At 41.6% G+C, this 16,770-nt stretch overlaps 1 protein-coding gene across 2 annotated transcripts in view; it reads left to right on the forward strand.

Moving 5' to 3' along the window:
- The first annotated feature begins 2,603 nt into the window (after nt 1-2,603).
- celsr1b (cadherin EGF LAG seven-pass G-type receptor 1b) overlaps nt 2,604-16,770 on the forward strand; it is a 146,999-nt gene continuing 132,832 nt past the window's right edge. For both annotated transcript variants that reach the window (XM_060928140.1, XM_060928141.1), the window contains exon 1: nt 2,604-6,393. In XM_060928140.1, the coding sequence (XP_060784123.1) occupies nt 2,724-6,393 (3,670 nt within the window). In that variant the 5' untranslated portion in view covers nt 2,604-2,723. The remainder of the gene's footprint in view (nt 6,394-16,770) is intronic.

Raw genomic sequence — 16,770 nt, forward strand, 5'->3', positions numbered from 1 at the left:
AATCTTGATGTGGATGAGCAGGTTTATTACTTGCGTGTATGTGATTTGTCCACATGGGGGCGCTATTGACAATAGTGTGTCCTGAGTAACACACGACTGTGTGTTCTTGAAATTGGTGGTCATGAAGCATAGGATCCGTGGCGGAAAGCACTATTAACTACCATTAAAGTTTTATTTATTTATTTATTTACTTACTTACTTACTAACTAACTATACTAAGCCAATACTAAGGCTGGTCACTTTAATTGGTTCAATCCCAATTTCAGTAATTACAGAAATATAAAAGTCAGCTGCTGAGATGAAATGTGAAATTGGTTATGAAAGAAGAATTTTGAGTGCACATCTATGTATGAGACATACAATAATTATTATTATGAGTATTATGAGTATTATTATAGCCTATTTTGTCTGGAATTTCTGAACGGATTGATTTCCAGCAATATGTAGATTACATAACATTAAAGTGGAATATTTCATGTATAAACATATGACGAAAAATACAGTCTAATTCTTATTCTGAATGTAATCTCTAAACTACCTTCATTATGAATCACTTTGCTGATTCGACTCTTAAGAACGGTTCGCGTTTCGGTTCATTTGATTCATCCGATTCAGAACAGCTACATTGAGAAACGTGGTTGATCAAACCTTAGATATTTACGGCCTCGTACAAACACTTTATCGACAGAGCATACTTGGTTTTATTTATAATAAGTCACTTCCATGTATTATAGGCTATAGATAGTATCTACAGTGGTGCTTGAAAGTTTGTAAGCCCTTTAGAATTTTCTATATTTCTGCATAAATATGACCTAAAACATCATCAGATTTTCACACAAGTCCTAAAAGTAGATAAAGAGAACCCAGCTAAACAAATGAGACAAAAATATTATACTTGGTCATTTATTTATTGAGGAAAATGATCCAATATTACATATCTGTGAGCGGAGAAGGTATGTGAACCTCTAGGATTAGCAGTTAATTTGAAGGTGAAATTAGAGTCAGGTGTTTTCAATCAATGGGATGACAATCAGGTGTGAGTGGGCACCCTGTTTTATTTAAAGAATGGGGATCTATCAAAGTCTGATCTTCACAACACATGTTTGTGGAAGTGTATCATGGCACGAACAAAAGAGATTTCTGAGGACCTCAGAAAAAGCATTGTTGATGCTCATCAGGCTGGAAAAGGTTACAAAACCATCTGTAAAGAGTTTGGACTCCACCAATCCACAGCCAGACAGACTGTGGACAAATGGAGGAACTTCAAGACCATTGTTACCCTCCCCAGGAATGGTCGACCAACAAAGATCACTCCAAGAGCAAGGCGTGTAATAGTTGGCGAGGTCACAAAGGACCCCAGGGTAACTTCTAAGCAACTGAAGGCCTCTCTCACATTGGCTCATGTGAATGTTCATGAGTCCACGTCCACCATCAGGAGAACACTGAACAACAATGGTGTGTGTGGCAGGATTGCAAGGAGAAAGCCACTGCTCTCCAAAAATAATATTGTTGCTCGTCTGCAGTTTACTAAAGATCACGTGGACAAGCCAGAAGGCTATTGGAAAATGTTTTGTGGACGGATGAGACCAAAATAGAACTTTTTGGTTGAAATGAGAAGCGTTATATTTGGAGAAAGGAAAACACTGCATTCCAGCATAAGAACCTTATTCCATCTGTGAAACATGGTGGTGGTAGGATGATGGTTTGGGCCTCTTTTGCTGCATCAAGGCCAGGACAGATTGCAATCATTGATGGAACAATGAATTCTGAATTATACCAGCCAATTCTAAAGGAAAATGTCAGGACATCTGTCCATGAACTGAATCTCAAGAGAAGGTGGGTCATGCAGCAAGACAACGACCCTAAGCACACAAGTCGTTCTACCAAAGAATGGTTAAAGAAGAATAAAGTTAATGTGAATGGCCAAGTCAAAGTCCTGACCTTAATCCAATCGAAATGTTGTGGAAGGACCTGAAGCAAGCAGTTCATGTGATGAAACCCATCAACATCCCAGAGTTGAAGCTGTTCTGTACGGAGGAATGGGATAAAATTCCTCCAAGCCGGTGTGCAGGACTGATCAATAGTTACCAGAAACGTTTAGTTGCAGTTATTGCTGCACAAGGGGGTCACACCAGATACTGAAAGCAAAGGTTCACATACTTTTGCCACTCACCGATATGTAATATTGGCTCATTTTCCTCAATAAATAAATGACCAAGTATAATATTTTTGTCTTGTTTAACCGGGTTCTCTTTATCTACTTTTAGGACTTGTGTGAAAATCTGATAATGTTTTAGGTCATAAATATGCAGAAATATAGAAAAGTCTAAAGGGTTCACAAACTTTCAAGCACCACTATATGTTTATATAATATTTGAGCTACAATTCAGTTTAGTTTACTTACTAAATGCATGCCATGTTTACAAATTATATTTAAATATTAGTACAGTGAAAAAGAAAGTAACATTTAAGGCAAAAAAAAAAAGGGTTGGGAAAGTATTCATACTTGTGAACCGATTCGTGCTCGTTTGATTCACTTATAGGAGTCATTTAAGAAGAAAGCAACGATTCGTTGAAGAATCATCCATCACTAAAGGCAGCATGGTGCGAACCATAGGAGACTTTTGGAGTACACGCAGCTATATATCTGTATTATTTAATAATTCGATTATTAATCGATTAACTTGTTTGGATTAAGTTTTCCGGATGAGGAGTGATGAGCCATGGAAGAGCTCCTGATTAAATGGATGTGGTTTGGGATTCTTATTCGCGTCCAGTTGTGTGGATGCTTCGATATCCACATTTCGGAGTCCTTTACTCCTGGAGTATCGCTGGTAAACGCTTCTCTTGGACCAGGATGGATTTACAGAATAGACAGGAGTTTAACGCCGAAATCCCTCGGACAGTGTGTGAAGGTTGGGAGAAGGGATGGAGTTCTAACTCTGGCTCGTAAAGTTCACTGTTCTCTCTTTGCAGGACGCACAGTCCCACTGTTCCTCAGGGTCACATCACTGACATCAGAAAACTTCGTGCTGATTCATTTCAACACGTTTATTCACGGGCAGAACTGCTTTATTAAATACAAAAGGAAAGGTCTGAAGCGTAAACCAGATGCCTATATTTATCTCCATTCTGAAAATGAGGAGTGCCTGAACTCGGGGGCATTGACCACAATTATACAGGAGCATTTACCCAAGTTTACCCAGGACTCACAAAGGCAAACACTTGGAGCTACTTGTGAGTCTGAGAACACAAACACTGGGAACACAGACCTGACCATTGAGCGCTGTCTGCCTCATGATACCAGTTTTCTCTGCACTTCACAGCAAAGCGTGTTAGTTTTGGGAGTAATACTAGAGTTTGGTTTGCACGGGCATCATACTGTGGGAAATACTAGAACTGACTACCCAAGACCCCAAGGTAACTCGAAAAGGGCCAGGGTTGAAAAAATAACATTTTCAAGAGATGGCCGGAAGGTCCATAAAGAATACGTTCGCTCTGGGTACAGGACTTTATTGAACATGCCTGTTGGCACCACCTATGCTTGGCGTGCGTTTCAGAATGGCGAGCGTTGGTGGCAGGACCCATGGGCTAGACGTAAAAAACGAAACACCAACTCAGTTCCGCAGTTCCAGTTGCCCAGTTACCAGGTTTCCATACCTGAGAACGAGCCACCTGGAACCCGAGTAATCACACTCAAAGCCTTTGACTCTGATGACGGAGATGCAGGAGTACTTGAATATGACATGGATGCTCTGTTTGACAGCAGATCTAATGATTACTTTCAGATCAATCCAGGGACAGGTGGCATTACAACGCTGCAGTCTTTAGACAGGGAAATTAAAGACACCCATGTGTTTAAAGTCATGGCGACCGACAAAGGGACCCCAAAGAGGTCAGCAACAGCTTATCTTACAATCACGGTCAGCGACACAAATGACCACAAGCCAGTGTTCGAGCAGACTGAATATAGGGTCAGCATCCGAGAAAATGTCGAGGTGGGTTTCGAAGTGATGACGATCCGAGCTACCGATGGAGATGCTCCGTCCAATGCCAATATGATATACAAGATCATGAATGAGGCTAAGGTGAACAATGTCTTTGAAATTGATCCAAGGAATGGTTTGGTAAAAACCAAGATTCGTCCAGACAGAGAGGTCTGCTCATACTATCAGCTTATAGTGGAGGCCAATGACCAAGGTAGAGATCCTGGGCCACGCAGTGCTACGGCCACTGTACATATCACTGTAGAGGATGAGAATGATAATTTTCCTCAGTTCAGCGAGAAACGATATGTTGTCCAAGTTCCTGAGAATGTGGTTGTCAACTCTGAAATAGCTCAGGTCAAGGCGACAGACAATGATGCTGGAAATAATGCTAAAGTGCATTATAGCATAATCAGCGGGAACGTGAAGGGACAGTTCTACATTCATTCCCCCACAGGCGTCATTGATGTCATTAACTCTCTTGATTATGAGATAATCAGGGAGTATAATTTACGGATAAAAGCTCAAGATGGTGGTCGGCCACCTCTCATTAACAGCACAGGTATGGTTGTTGTGCATGTTGTGGATGTGAATGATAATGCTCCGATGTTTGTCAGCACACCTTTTCAGGCTTCAGTGCTGGAGAACGTTCCCATTGGTTACTCTGTGATGCACATTCAGGCTATTGATGCAGATTCAGGGAATAATGCTTATTTGGAGTACCACCTCACAGACACATCACCTAGTTTTCCCTTTATCATCAATAACAGTACAGGGTGGATTACAGTCAGTATGGAGCTGGACAGAGAGACCACTGAGTTTTATACTTTTGGTGTGGAGGCAAGGGATCATGGAGTTCCTGTCATGTCATCGTCCGCCAGTGTGAGTGTCACAGTGTTGGATGTGAATGACAATGTTCCCACCTTCACACAGAAATTGTATAATCTGAAGATGAATGAGGATGCTCCAGTGGGGACCAGTGTGCTTACAATCAGAGCCATAGACAGGGACGTGAACAGTGTAGTAACCTATCAGATATCTAGTGGGAACACGCGGAATAGATTTGCCATCACCAGTCAGAGTGGTGGTGGGCTTATTACTTTAGCCTTGCCGCTGGACTACAAACAGGAACGGCAGTATATTCTCATTGTAACGGCTTCTGACGGTACACGCTTTGACACAGCGCAGATTTTCATCAACGTTACTGATGCCAACACTCATCGGCCTGTGTTTCAGAGTGCCAACTACCAAGTGTTACTGAGCGAGGATAGGCCTGTGGGTTCCACTGTTGTGGTCATCAGTGCAACAGATGAAGACACTGGTGAAAATGCACGCATTACTTATGTGATGGAGGACAACGTGCCTCAGTTTAAAATTGACCCTGACACTGGTGCCATTACAACTCAGATCGAGATTGACTATGAAGATCAAGCCTCATACACACTGGCCATCATCGCTCGAGATAACGGCATTCCCCAGAAGTCTGACACCACCTATGTCGAGATCATAGTGCTTGATGCCAATGACAATGCACCCCAGTTTCTGAGTGCTATCTACCAAGGCACTGTGTTTGAGGATGCACCTGTGTACACAAGTGTACTTCAAGTCTCTGCATCTGACAGAGATTCAGGTTCCAATGGCAGGGTGAGCTACACATTCCAGGGAGGGGATGATGGTGATGGAGATTTCTTTATTGAACCGTATTCAGGGATAATCAGAACAGCCAGGAAGCTGGACAGGGAAAATGTAGCCACCTATAACCTCAAGGTTTTGGCAGTGGACAAAGGAATTCCCCCTCTGAAAGCAGCAGTGGATATCCAGGTCTCAGTGCTAGACGTTAACGACAATGCCCCTGTGTTTGAAAAGGATGACTTGTATATCTATGTGGAGGAGAACAGATCTATAGGTTCCACTCTGGCACGTATCAGTGCCACAGATCCTGATGAGGGAACAAATGCGCAAATCCTGTATCAGATTGTCGAGGGTAATGTTCCGGAAATCTTCCAGCTGGACATCTTTAATGGGGATCTAATTGCTCTCACTGATCTGGACTACGAGACAAAGATGGAGTACTTGATTGTAGTTCAGGCCACATCTGCCCCACTGGTCAGCAGGGCCATTGTACACATTTGCCTTGTGGATGTTAATGACAACTATCCCATTCTGCAGGATTTTGAGATCATATTTAACAACTATATCACTAATAATTCCAACAGCTTTCCTACAGGGGTCATTGGGAAGGTTCCTGCACATGACCCAGATGTGTCCGATAAGCTCCTCTTCACCTTTGTAGAGGGAAATGAGCTCAATTTGCTGATTCTGAACCAGAACACAGGAGAGCTGAAGCTCAGCAAATACTTGGACAACAACAGACCCCTGGAGGCCATTATGAGAGTGACTGTAACAGGTAAGACTCTTATACCTTCTGTATTTATCATATAAATGCCTGTGATTGTACATAGAAAGGCCATGTTCATCACGTGACTCACTCCGTATCTCACTCATTGTCAGGTAATTTAAAGGAGAACTGAAGTCATTTCTAAACTTGCTTTGTTTCTTAATTAACGTGTTATTCAATTGCGTTTCGGTTTTAGTAACCTTATATCGTGACTCATATTGGCAACTAATTGCAATTAAATATTATACTTATCGGCCTATTCGGTTTTTAGCCATGTTGAATTTAGTTCGTTTGGCCCACGGTAGGCGTCACTTATCTGCGCGATCTTCACGAGACTTGTGCGAGACTTTGAAATGTTAAGTGTCAGCCAAGTGTCAGTGCCGCCATTTTGCAAACTGTTTTCCAAACGAAATATTGCACAAAAACGAGTTTAAATAACGATTACTGCCTACTTTTTACAAACTTTCCTGATTGCTATCAAAACAAACAAAACTTCTGGCTTGATTACATCAGCATTCGAAAGAGGGTGCGCGCGTCTTTTGACAACGTTGGCAGATGTTGGTCACTTTGATTTCCGCTGCACGTTTTACTTCCGTCCTATGATGTCTCGCACAGGTCTCAACAAATCTCATTTACGGCCATTACTTTGACATATGGACTGATATATTACATAGCATATTTCAAACACTCATCACTTGCTATAGAAGTGACAAAATAGCTATCAAAAGTGCATTCCTATATTTAATAAAATGAGATAAATAGAATTTTGATAATAAAAAAATTGCCTTGAGTTCTCCTTTATGTATTAAGAGCAATTATTTCCTTATCAGCTTAATATTTATCATCTTTGCACATTTCTCTGTGATGAAAATACTGTCACTGGACAGATTATATGAAATGTGATATGTGTATTTAATTATTTATCCATTTCACATTGTTCTACCTGCCCTCTTTGGAGGAAAAAATCCATCCTGAACTACTTGTATATTTAACAGTTATTCCACGTAATCGAGTCGTACATGAGCTGATAGCTGCCGAGGTGCATAGCGCCTAGTAGGCTATAAGCCATGTAAACGAGATGGAATGGAATAACTGTTTTATTCTAGCCACATTTACTGGATTTTGAGAAACAGAGCATTTTAATTTTTTGCAAATTTGAGAAATAAAGTCTTTAAATTTTAAACTTTGAATTCTTGAAAAAAAGATACGTTCTTACCATCAAATACGTTTATTCCATATTTTGTTGCTTTTTTTGTTGTATTTTTTGGGGTTTTATTTTTGAGTAGAGTTTTTATTTCATCCTCAGTTAGTTCAGCAGCATGTTCCGCAATTTTGTTTTCCTCTACTCATGGTATATGAGCTGATAGCTTAGTAGTAGAGTAGCCAATCAGAGCACGTGATTGCTCATATTGAGTGAATGTGGATAGAATAATTATATTATTCTATCCACAGAATAATATAAAATATAATAATAATATAATATTTGTAATTGACATATAATCTTCACTGGTGTCCAAAGTCACTGGTTCATTTTGTAATGAAAGACAGAATTTAGTTTTATCATTTAAATGTCTTGTTTAGACATGTTGGTCTATTATCACTTAGGTTAATGATTTCCTATGTTACCCACAAACGGGTTCCAAAGATTAAACGTGAACACTAATATTGTCATCCATGCTATTGTAAATCAGCAAAACTCTGTTTCTATTACGGTAATTAAAACATCCATCAGGCCATCCATTATCAGTAACCACTTATCCTGTACAGGGTCGCAGGCAGGCTGGAGCCTATCCCAGCTGACTATGGGCAAGAGGCGGGGTACACCCTGGACAAGTCGCCAGGTTATTGCAGGGCTGACACATAGAAACAAACAACCATTCACACTCACATTCACATCTACGGTCAATTTAGAGCCACCAGTTAACCTTAAGGCCAATTTATGCTGACAACCCAGTCCTCGCAGATAGCGTCGCAGACAGTGTCTGCATAGCCCCCCCACCTTCGCAGACGCTCTGCGCGCACCTCCCAAAAATTGTGACCACCGCAGAAGCCTCGCAGACAGCGTTGCAGACAAGAGGGCTCTGATTGGTCCACTCTACATCCGCTGTACACGCACTTCCGCTTCCCTACTTTCCCGGTTTGTTTTGTTTTCACGACCGGCATTTTTAAAAACATGAGCGAAGATGGAGCAGCATGAAGAGCGGTTGATTGAGGAAGTACGTACATCTATACGACTCCAGTTCTAATCATTATTTAAAAAAAAAAAAGTTCTAGTCATTATAAGTAACTGGAGGATAAACACTCCACTAACCACACCCACCAACTACTCCTAGCGACTTTGCGCCCCCTTGCGTTGTGCCGGTGAATAACATCGCGCACGCCTATACTCCCCGCTCAACGATAAATTACAACTGTCTGCGAAAAGCTATCTGCGAAAGCCTTGTCGCAAGAGCATGCAGAGGCCTTAACCTGCATGTCTTTGGACTGTGGGGGAAACCGGAGCACCTGGAGGAAACCCACGCAGACACGGGGAGAACATGCAAACTCCACACAGAAAGGCCCTCGTTGGCCACTGGGCTTAAACCCAGAACCTTCTTGCTATGAGGCAACAGTGCTAACCACTACACCACCGTGCTGCCAGCCAGGGACCAATTTAGCTGTAAAAATTCCACAGACCTTCACAGCCCCAATTTATTGTATTAACAATTCAAATATTAGATTCATAATTCAAATTATTCCGCCTGCTCTGGTGGGCTGAGCTCTTTTTCACTCTGTGGTTTCTATTAGAGCCATTAGGCTTGTTGAAGAACGTGTTTGTGGTTCCAGGGAAATGTATGTCGGACATGGCCTTAATTTGATTTGAGTAAAGTACCCAGGGTATGTGATATTGCTTAGCACAAATACGCAAAAGTTTTTTTTTTGTATAGGCACCAGAGAACACAAGCAGAGGAGTCAGCTCTGTGTGTTGTTCCTAGGCTTTATGTTCAAAGTACCAAATTAACTTATATCAAGTTAAAGGAGGTATGCAGAACCATGGCCTCACTTTTTGTTTATAAATGTCTTGAGACCTCAAGAATGGCATAGGAATAGTTTTAAGTGTTAACAATAAATCCATCCATCCGTTATCTGTAGCCGCTTATCCTGTTATACAGGGTCGCAGGCAAGCTGGAGCCTATCCCAGCTGACTATGGGTGAGAGGCGGGGTACACCCTGGACAAGTCGCCAGGTTACCGCAGGGCTGACACAGAGACAAACAACCATTCACACTCACATTCACACCTACGGTCAATTTAGAGTCACCAGTTAGCCTCACCTGCATGTCTTTGGACTGTGGGGGAAACCGGAGCACCCGGAGGAAACCCACGCAGACACGGAGAGAACATGCAAACTCCGCACAGAAAGGCCCTCGCCAGCTGCGAACCCAGGACCTTCTTGCTGTGAGGCAGCAGTGCTAACCACTACACCACCATGCCACTTCTTAACAATAAATCTAATATAGTAATTTTTACGACTAAAATGATTCATAAAGGTAGCGGTCTGAGTGAATGACCTTGACATTTGTGACGTCACCGCAGGAAGTCTGTCGTTCTCATCGTCATATCCGCTATGCTAAAACACAGAGCTGACTGCAACTTCGAGCTTCCATTTTGAGCTAATTTATCGGCATGCCACCTAGATGTATAGCTGGCGGGTGCAGCAACACGACAGAAGGTGGATTTATGTTGCATTCATGGCCCAAGAATGTTCAAACTGCAAAGATTTGGATGCGTTTTGTGAGAAGTTCATGGGCACATTGGGTGCCTACGAAGTGGAAAATAAAACTACAGGAAAAGGAAAGTAAGTTCAGTTGCACCAGTTCTCCCGGAGTGTGAGCCCAGGGTTGTTGTTAAAATCCGGGACGTAACGGGATGGGACGTGACATATTATCGCTCGGGCAGTGACCTCCCCACGGTTGTTGCTAAAACCGGTGACGTCCTGTCCCGGGATTTAATAATTGCCTGAACCCAGCAGTAATGGCGGAGTACTCAGTATGGAGAAAATGGAGAATAAGTGGACCAGCCGTCTGATTTCTCCGCTGGATATGCTTGCCTCAGCAGCAATATCTCGCCCTTACGTGGAAGAAGTGAATGAACAGAGAACTGAATGAACAACTGAAAGTCAGACTGTTTCAAAACAATCGGCCACAAGGTCGGCCTTCAAGAAGCAAGAACATAGACGGGTAAGATGCGACTCTCATTTGGATACAAAACAACAAAAACAACACTCGTTGTTTACCTGCATTTAGATGAATACATGTAACTTGTATTGTGCATTTAATTTACCGGTATAAGATTATTTAATTTGCTTCAGAATGTGATTGTCTCAGTTCATCTCATCTCATTATCTCTAGCCGCTTTATCCTTCTACAGGGTCGCAGGCAAGCTGGAGCCTATCCCAGCTGACTACGGGCGAAAGGCGGGGTACACCCTGGACAAGTCGCCAGGTCATCACAGGGCTGACACATAGACAACCATTCACACTCACATTCACACCTACGGTCAATTTAGAGTCACCAGTTAACCTAACCTGCATGTCTTTGGACTGTGGGGGAAACCGGAGCACCCGGAGGAAACCCACGCGGACACGGGGAGAACATGCAAACTCCACACAGAAAGGCCCTCGCCGGCCCCGGGGCTCGAACCCAGGACCTTCTTGCTGTGAGGCGACAGCGCTAACCACTACACCACCGTGCCGCCCGTCTCAGTTCATCTGATTATTTAATTAGCCTTTTACGTTTTATCAGTGAAAATGTATGCATGTACATGTATGTTGCATAAGTTATAACACCTATCCTGTTTTAATGAGAGTCAACCCACAATCAACAAAGTCAAATCAGTTTTAGTTGAGCAAGTTGTTTACGGTATTTCTTACTTTCACTATAAATTTTTATTTATATGACTTTGGTCTATAGCTGTAAAAGGCCTCGGCCTTAAAACCGGTTACCGCTATGACGTCACGCACTCAGGGCTGGCTGGCTCAGCGTGGAAGATCGAATGGCAACTTTGCGCTCGATTTTAACTCTCAAAAAACTATATATATTGTTTATTCCCATTTATGCAGCATACAAGAGTCAAGGATGGAGATACTATCCACTCAGAAATGCATTTAAAAATAAAGGTTCTGCGTATCTGCTTTAAGGTTGCTTCCACAAGAAAACAAAATTTAACTAGAAGGGCACTTAGTAGAGTGCATACCTCTGCCAAGTCACATCAGAATTTGTGGATTTGCATCAAAATCTAATTAATTGTTCCTTGATGCATGGCTCACCTTCCCTCAAAATTTCAGCAAAATCTGTTCACTACTTTTTGAATTATGTTGGGAACAGGCAAACAAACAAACAAATGGAGGCGAAAATATAACCTGTTTGAACAAAAGTTGGCAGAGGTAATTAATAATTTTCATCCATCCGTCTGTTATCTCTACAGCACTTACCTATCAGGGTCACAGGGGAAGCTGGAGCCAATCCCAGCTAACTTCTGGTGAGAGGTGGGGTACACCTTGGACAGGTCACCATTCTATCACAGGGCTAATATAGAGATGAGCAACTGTTCACACTCACATTCACACCGATGGGCAATTTAGACAATTTAGAGTAGCCAGGTGACCTAATCTTCATGTTTTTGGACTGTGGGAGGAGCCTTCTTGAGGCGACCGTGCTAACCACTGCACCACCGTGCCTCTCTACTGAAGTTCATAATACTTCGTTTTATGTATATATATAAATCGAGAGAGAGGGGGATATTACACGGTTGCTTGAAGATATGAAGTTTCTCTTCGAGTGGTGAATGTATATTTCACGAGTGAGTGAAGTGATTGAGTGAAATATTTTTCAGCATGAGTTAATCAAAAGAATTGTAATGTTGAACCGGTTCGCCATTTTGACAACGTGCGTCGAGTCAGTGGGAAAACACTGGGAGTGACGTCCTCCGAGTGAAATATTGGAAATTATTATACATACAGGACACTTTTTTTCATAGAATAAAAACATGCATTCTGTTCCCTTCTAGCAGGTTTCATTCATTTGGTTTGATAGCATGCAATATTGTTAGCATATAGCTTATCCTACGTGTATTACGTCACTCTACCCAATGGAGAATGAGCGTTGAATATGATTTATGATATTGCATGGTTGTCAAGACAACATGACATCACACATCGGAGACGTAAAACTTCCACGCTCTCAAGGAGCTATGACAATTTGTAAACAAACATGGCCGCCAGGTTTGCTTTGTTAAATATGGCGGATTTTGAGAGATTTTTGAAAGAGAAAGACGCATTGAACACCCGAAAGGAATGTGTATGTGTAATAATAAAAATATTGGCTGGCTTTTTTTCATGTTATATCAGATATATTCCATTCAGCTAGCATGATACTGAACGAGTCAAAGATGAGTTCAATATCATGCTAGCTGAATGGAATATATCTGATAGACCATGAAAAAAAGCCAATATTATTTAGATATTTCACTCAGGTCCGGGATGTATTTTGTATGAAAAATATGAGTTTTTCAACACGAGAAGATAAACTTCATATCTTCAAGCCAACTTGTGATGTTCTTTTTATTATATAGACACATTCACAAGCAAAAAATACCCACATTTATCAAAGCAATTCCTTGATTTCCTCACGAGTGACATATAGAGATTTATGTCACGGTTTTGGCTCTCTATGTCCTGGATGTAGCTTGTATGAAAAATATGAGTAGTGTATTTCCCAGTAAAACACTCATGTATAGATATATGAGACACTAACTAATTTTATCCACTGGTTACTATCAACAATTTGCTGTTTTCAGCAAACTCTCTAACACACTTAATTCCTCAAGAATGATGATTATGATGATGATGAGCTTTTGATGTGTTAAAGAAATGTCAAAGCGATGCAGCTAATTATGTCTACTGAGATTAGAAAACGCTGCTTTAAAGCATCTCAGGAATAGGATGTCTTTTGGGTTTTCATTTTCTCCAAAAGGATGTCTTTTGGGTTTTCTTTGTCAATGAACTGCTTTGGATGCAGATGGGTTGTTGCTCTGATCTCTCACCTGGTGTGTGCTTCACTTCCTTTAGCCTGTTCTTTAGTGCTGCTTTGTAATATGGTGGCCTTCTCATACTGATGATACCCTCAGAAGTCCTCAAAAGTGTGCAACAAGCCAGAGGAATTCTAGGGATGCCCTTAACACCAGGAATGTTACTCATTTGCTTTGCTCTTCTAGGTTTCATCTGGGTTTTCTAGTTTTCTCCAATAGTCCAAAAACATGTGTGTAGGTGGATTGCTGACTCTAAATTGACTCGATGTATGAATGTGTATGCGTAGTGCCCTCCAATGTACTGGCAACCCATCCTGGTGTATTCAGTGTTCCTGGGACAGACTCTGGATCCACTGCAGCCCTGACCTGGAAAACGAATTAGGGTAGTATCTCACTGAGCTGCGACAGCCTGTGACTAGTTGGAGACACAACAATTGCGATAAAATATGCAAATTAGTGACAATTTTCACTTGGAATCACACTGAATTGATATTCGCATATTTTATTGCAATTGTTGTGTCTCCAACTAGTCGCGGGCTGTTGCAGTCCAGTGAGATACAGTCACACTTCCTGTCTCACGGAAACTGACGTGAGAAGGGTTCGTGACGGCTTTGCGACACCAGCAACGCATTTGCGGCTATTTTGTGAGAAATTGTCGCACAAATTTTTTGAACATGTTCAAAATTTCAGTGACGAAGGAGCGACACTTTGCGACTCATGCGAGGAAATTGAAGCCCCGCAAATGTTTCAAGACACTTTTGAAACTCTCTTGCGAATGACGTTCGCAATTTGTCGCAAGCTGAGATACTTGCTTTAATGAAGATGAATGCTTGAATGTTTTTGTGTAAAGACACAAATATCCCTTTATTTAATCTACTTATGGGTGGCACGGTGGTGTAGTGGTTAGCACTGTCGCCTCACAGCAAGAAGGTTCTGGGTTTGAGCCCAGTGACCAACGGGGACCTTTCTGTGTGGAGTTTGCATGTTCTCCCCGTGTCTGCGTGGGTTTCCTCCGGGTGCTCCACTTTCCCCCACAGTCCAAAGACATGCAGGTTAGGCTAATTGGTGGCTCTAAGTTGACCGTAGGTGTGAATGTGAGTGTGAATTGTTGTGTGTCTGTATGTGTCAGCCTTGCGATGATTTGGCGACTTGTCCAGGATGTACCCCGCCTCTCACCCATAGTCAGCTGGGATAGGCTCCAGCTTGCCTGCGACCCTGCACAGGATAAGTGACTACAGATAATGGATGGATGGATAATCTACATATTGACGTCTTAGAGAGGCTGCTTCATTACTTACCATCATCCTATTACCTGTCACTTCTGCTCAGGACCACATGCGAGGCATGCCAGTAAGGATGGTTGACTTCATAAATCTGAACTACTTCTGGATTTTTGGATTTTAGTTTCAGTTTGTATTTGAGCTAAAGTCTGATTTGATTTGAATCTTATACTCTTACAGTAAGTCTTTTCATCCTTATCTGGAGGGCTTTTGATGTTTTCAGTCATCTGCTCTGTCTTGAAAGTAAGACAGGTTATAACTGCCTAATTTGTTGCTGATGTAAAACATGTGTCCTCAGGCATGCATCAATTTTTTTTAATCCTGATTTCCTGCTAAAGATGATCTAATCAACTAAATCATCTGGTAATTGATTGTTATCTTTTGAAAGTTGTTTGGAAATTCTAAACAAATCGTGACTATTTTGCTAAACCATTCAGACTCAAATGCTCTCTTGCTGTTAGCACCAGTTTATATATTTCATTAATCTCTAATTGCTCACCATTATGGTCTCAGTTAAACAAGCTGACCCTCTGTCTGCCTCCTAAAGAATCAGAACATGCTCCATGGCTGTTCCTCTGTCTTCAGAGGAAGGTCCAAGAAGAAGAATCAGAGGAGTTTTGGCTCTCGTTTGTTGTTGGCATGGAGACGGTGAGCTTTGTGAGGCTCTCAGGCATTCTGGGGGTCTTGAGCATGGGCCCCTTTTTTGTGAAGAAGGATGAGAAGGAGGGGGTTGTGATAGGAATAAGAGGGGGGAACCATTGTATCCATGCAGATTTCCGTCTCTGAAGACAAAGCTGTTTGTGTGATGAGAACTTGAAGAAAGGCAGTTTGTTGAATGAGGTGAGTGGTTCTATCTCACTTGCTGTCTCAGAGATTAGACTGTTATCAGGAGCTCATCCTCCCAATACCACATAGCCTTTATCCTCACATGTGCACATTTGACTACAGCATACATTCATAGACGCTAACGAAAAAAGAGACTTCCACAACATTTTATTTTGTGTGCAGCCTCAGCCTACAGTTGATCCAAATGACAAAGCATGACCCAGACTGCAGTGGTGGGTTTCCATTGTTCTGTTTTTAATGCAGGTTAGTCGCCCTCATGTTCAATGGCTTTGCCTCATTTTCACATGAAATACAAATGGTTGCCATTGGATACCATGTAATATTTGACAGAGTCCAGAAAGGGACTTTGGAGGATTTCTCTCAGGACTGCACCAGTACAAAGGTCAAATGGTATTACATTTTCTGTTATTAAAACCCAAACTCCACATTCCACCACTAGACCATGAACCAAAAAGAAGCAACTGGTGCATTTTTGGGCCTGCACATAATATACATTGCATATAAACAAAACATGCTTGGAAAAAATGTACATGTTATTTCCAATGCACATGCCAAGAATTAAAAAAAAAAAAAAAAACATACTTATGCTCTTGACTGTGTATGCAAACTTTGACAGGTGTGTATCATTTGGTGACCACAGCAGTAAAGTCATGAATTGTAATTCCTTGTTAATTATTACACATGAAGTTTTTTGTCATTAAGTCGTGAGTATGCTAAAGGTTATACAGTGGTGCTTGAAAGTTTGTGAACCCTTTAGAATTTTCTATATTTCTGCATAAATATGACCTAAAACATCATCAGGTTTTCACACAAGTCCTAAAAATAGATAAAGAGAACCCAGTTAAACAAATGAGATAAAAATATTATACTCGGTCATTTATTTATTGAGGAATATGATCCAATATTACATATCTGTGAGTGGCAAAAGTATGTGAACCTTTGCTTTCAGTATCTGGTGTGACCCCCTTGTGCAGCAATAACTGCAACTAAACGTTTCCGGTAACTGTTGATCAGTCCTGCACACCGGCTTGGAGTAATTTTAGCCCATTCCTCCGTACAGAACAGCTTCAACTCTGGGATGTTGGTGGGTTTCCTCACATGAACTGTTCGCTTCAGGTCCTTCCACAACATTTCCATTGGATTAAGGTCAGGACTTTGACTTGGCCATTCCAAAACATTAACTTTATTCTTCT

Source organism: Neoarius graeffei, chromosome 8 (assembly GCF_027579695.1).
Source record: "Neoarius graeffei isolate fNeoGra1 chromosome 8, fNeoGra1.pri, whole genome shotgun sequence".
NCBI classification, from domain to species: Eukaryota; Metazoa; Chordata; class Actinopteri; order Siluriformes; family Ariidae; genus Neoarius; species Neoarius graeffei.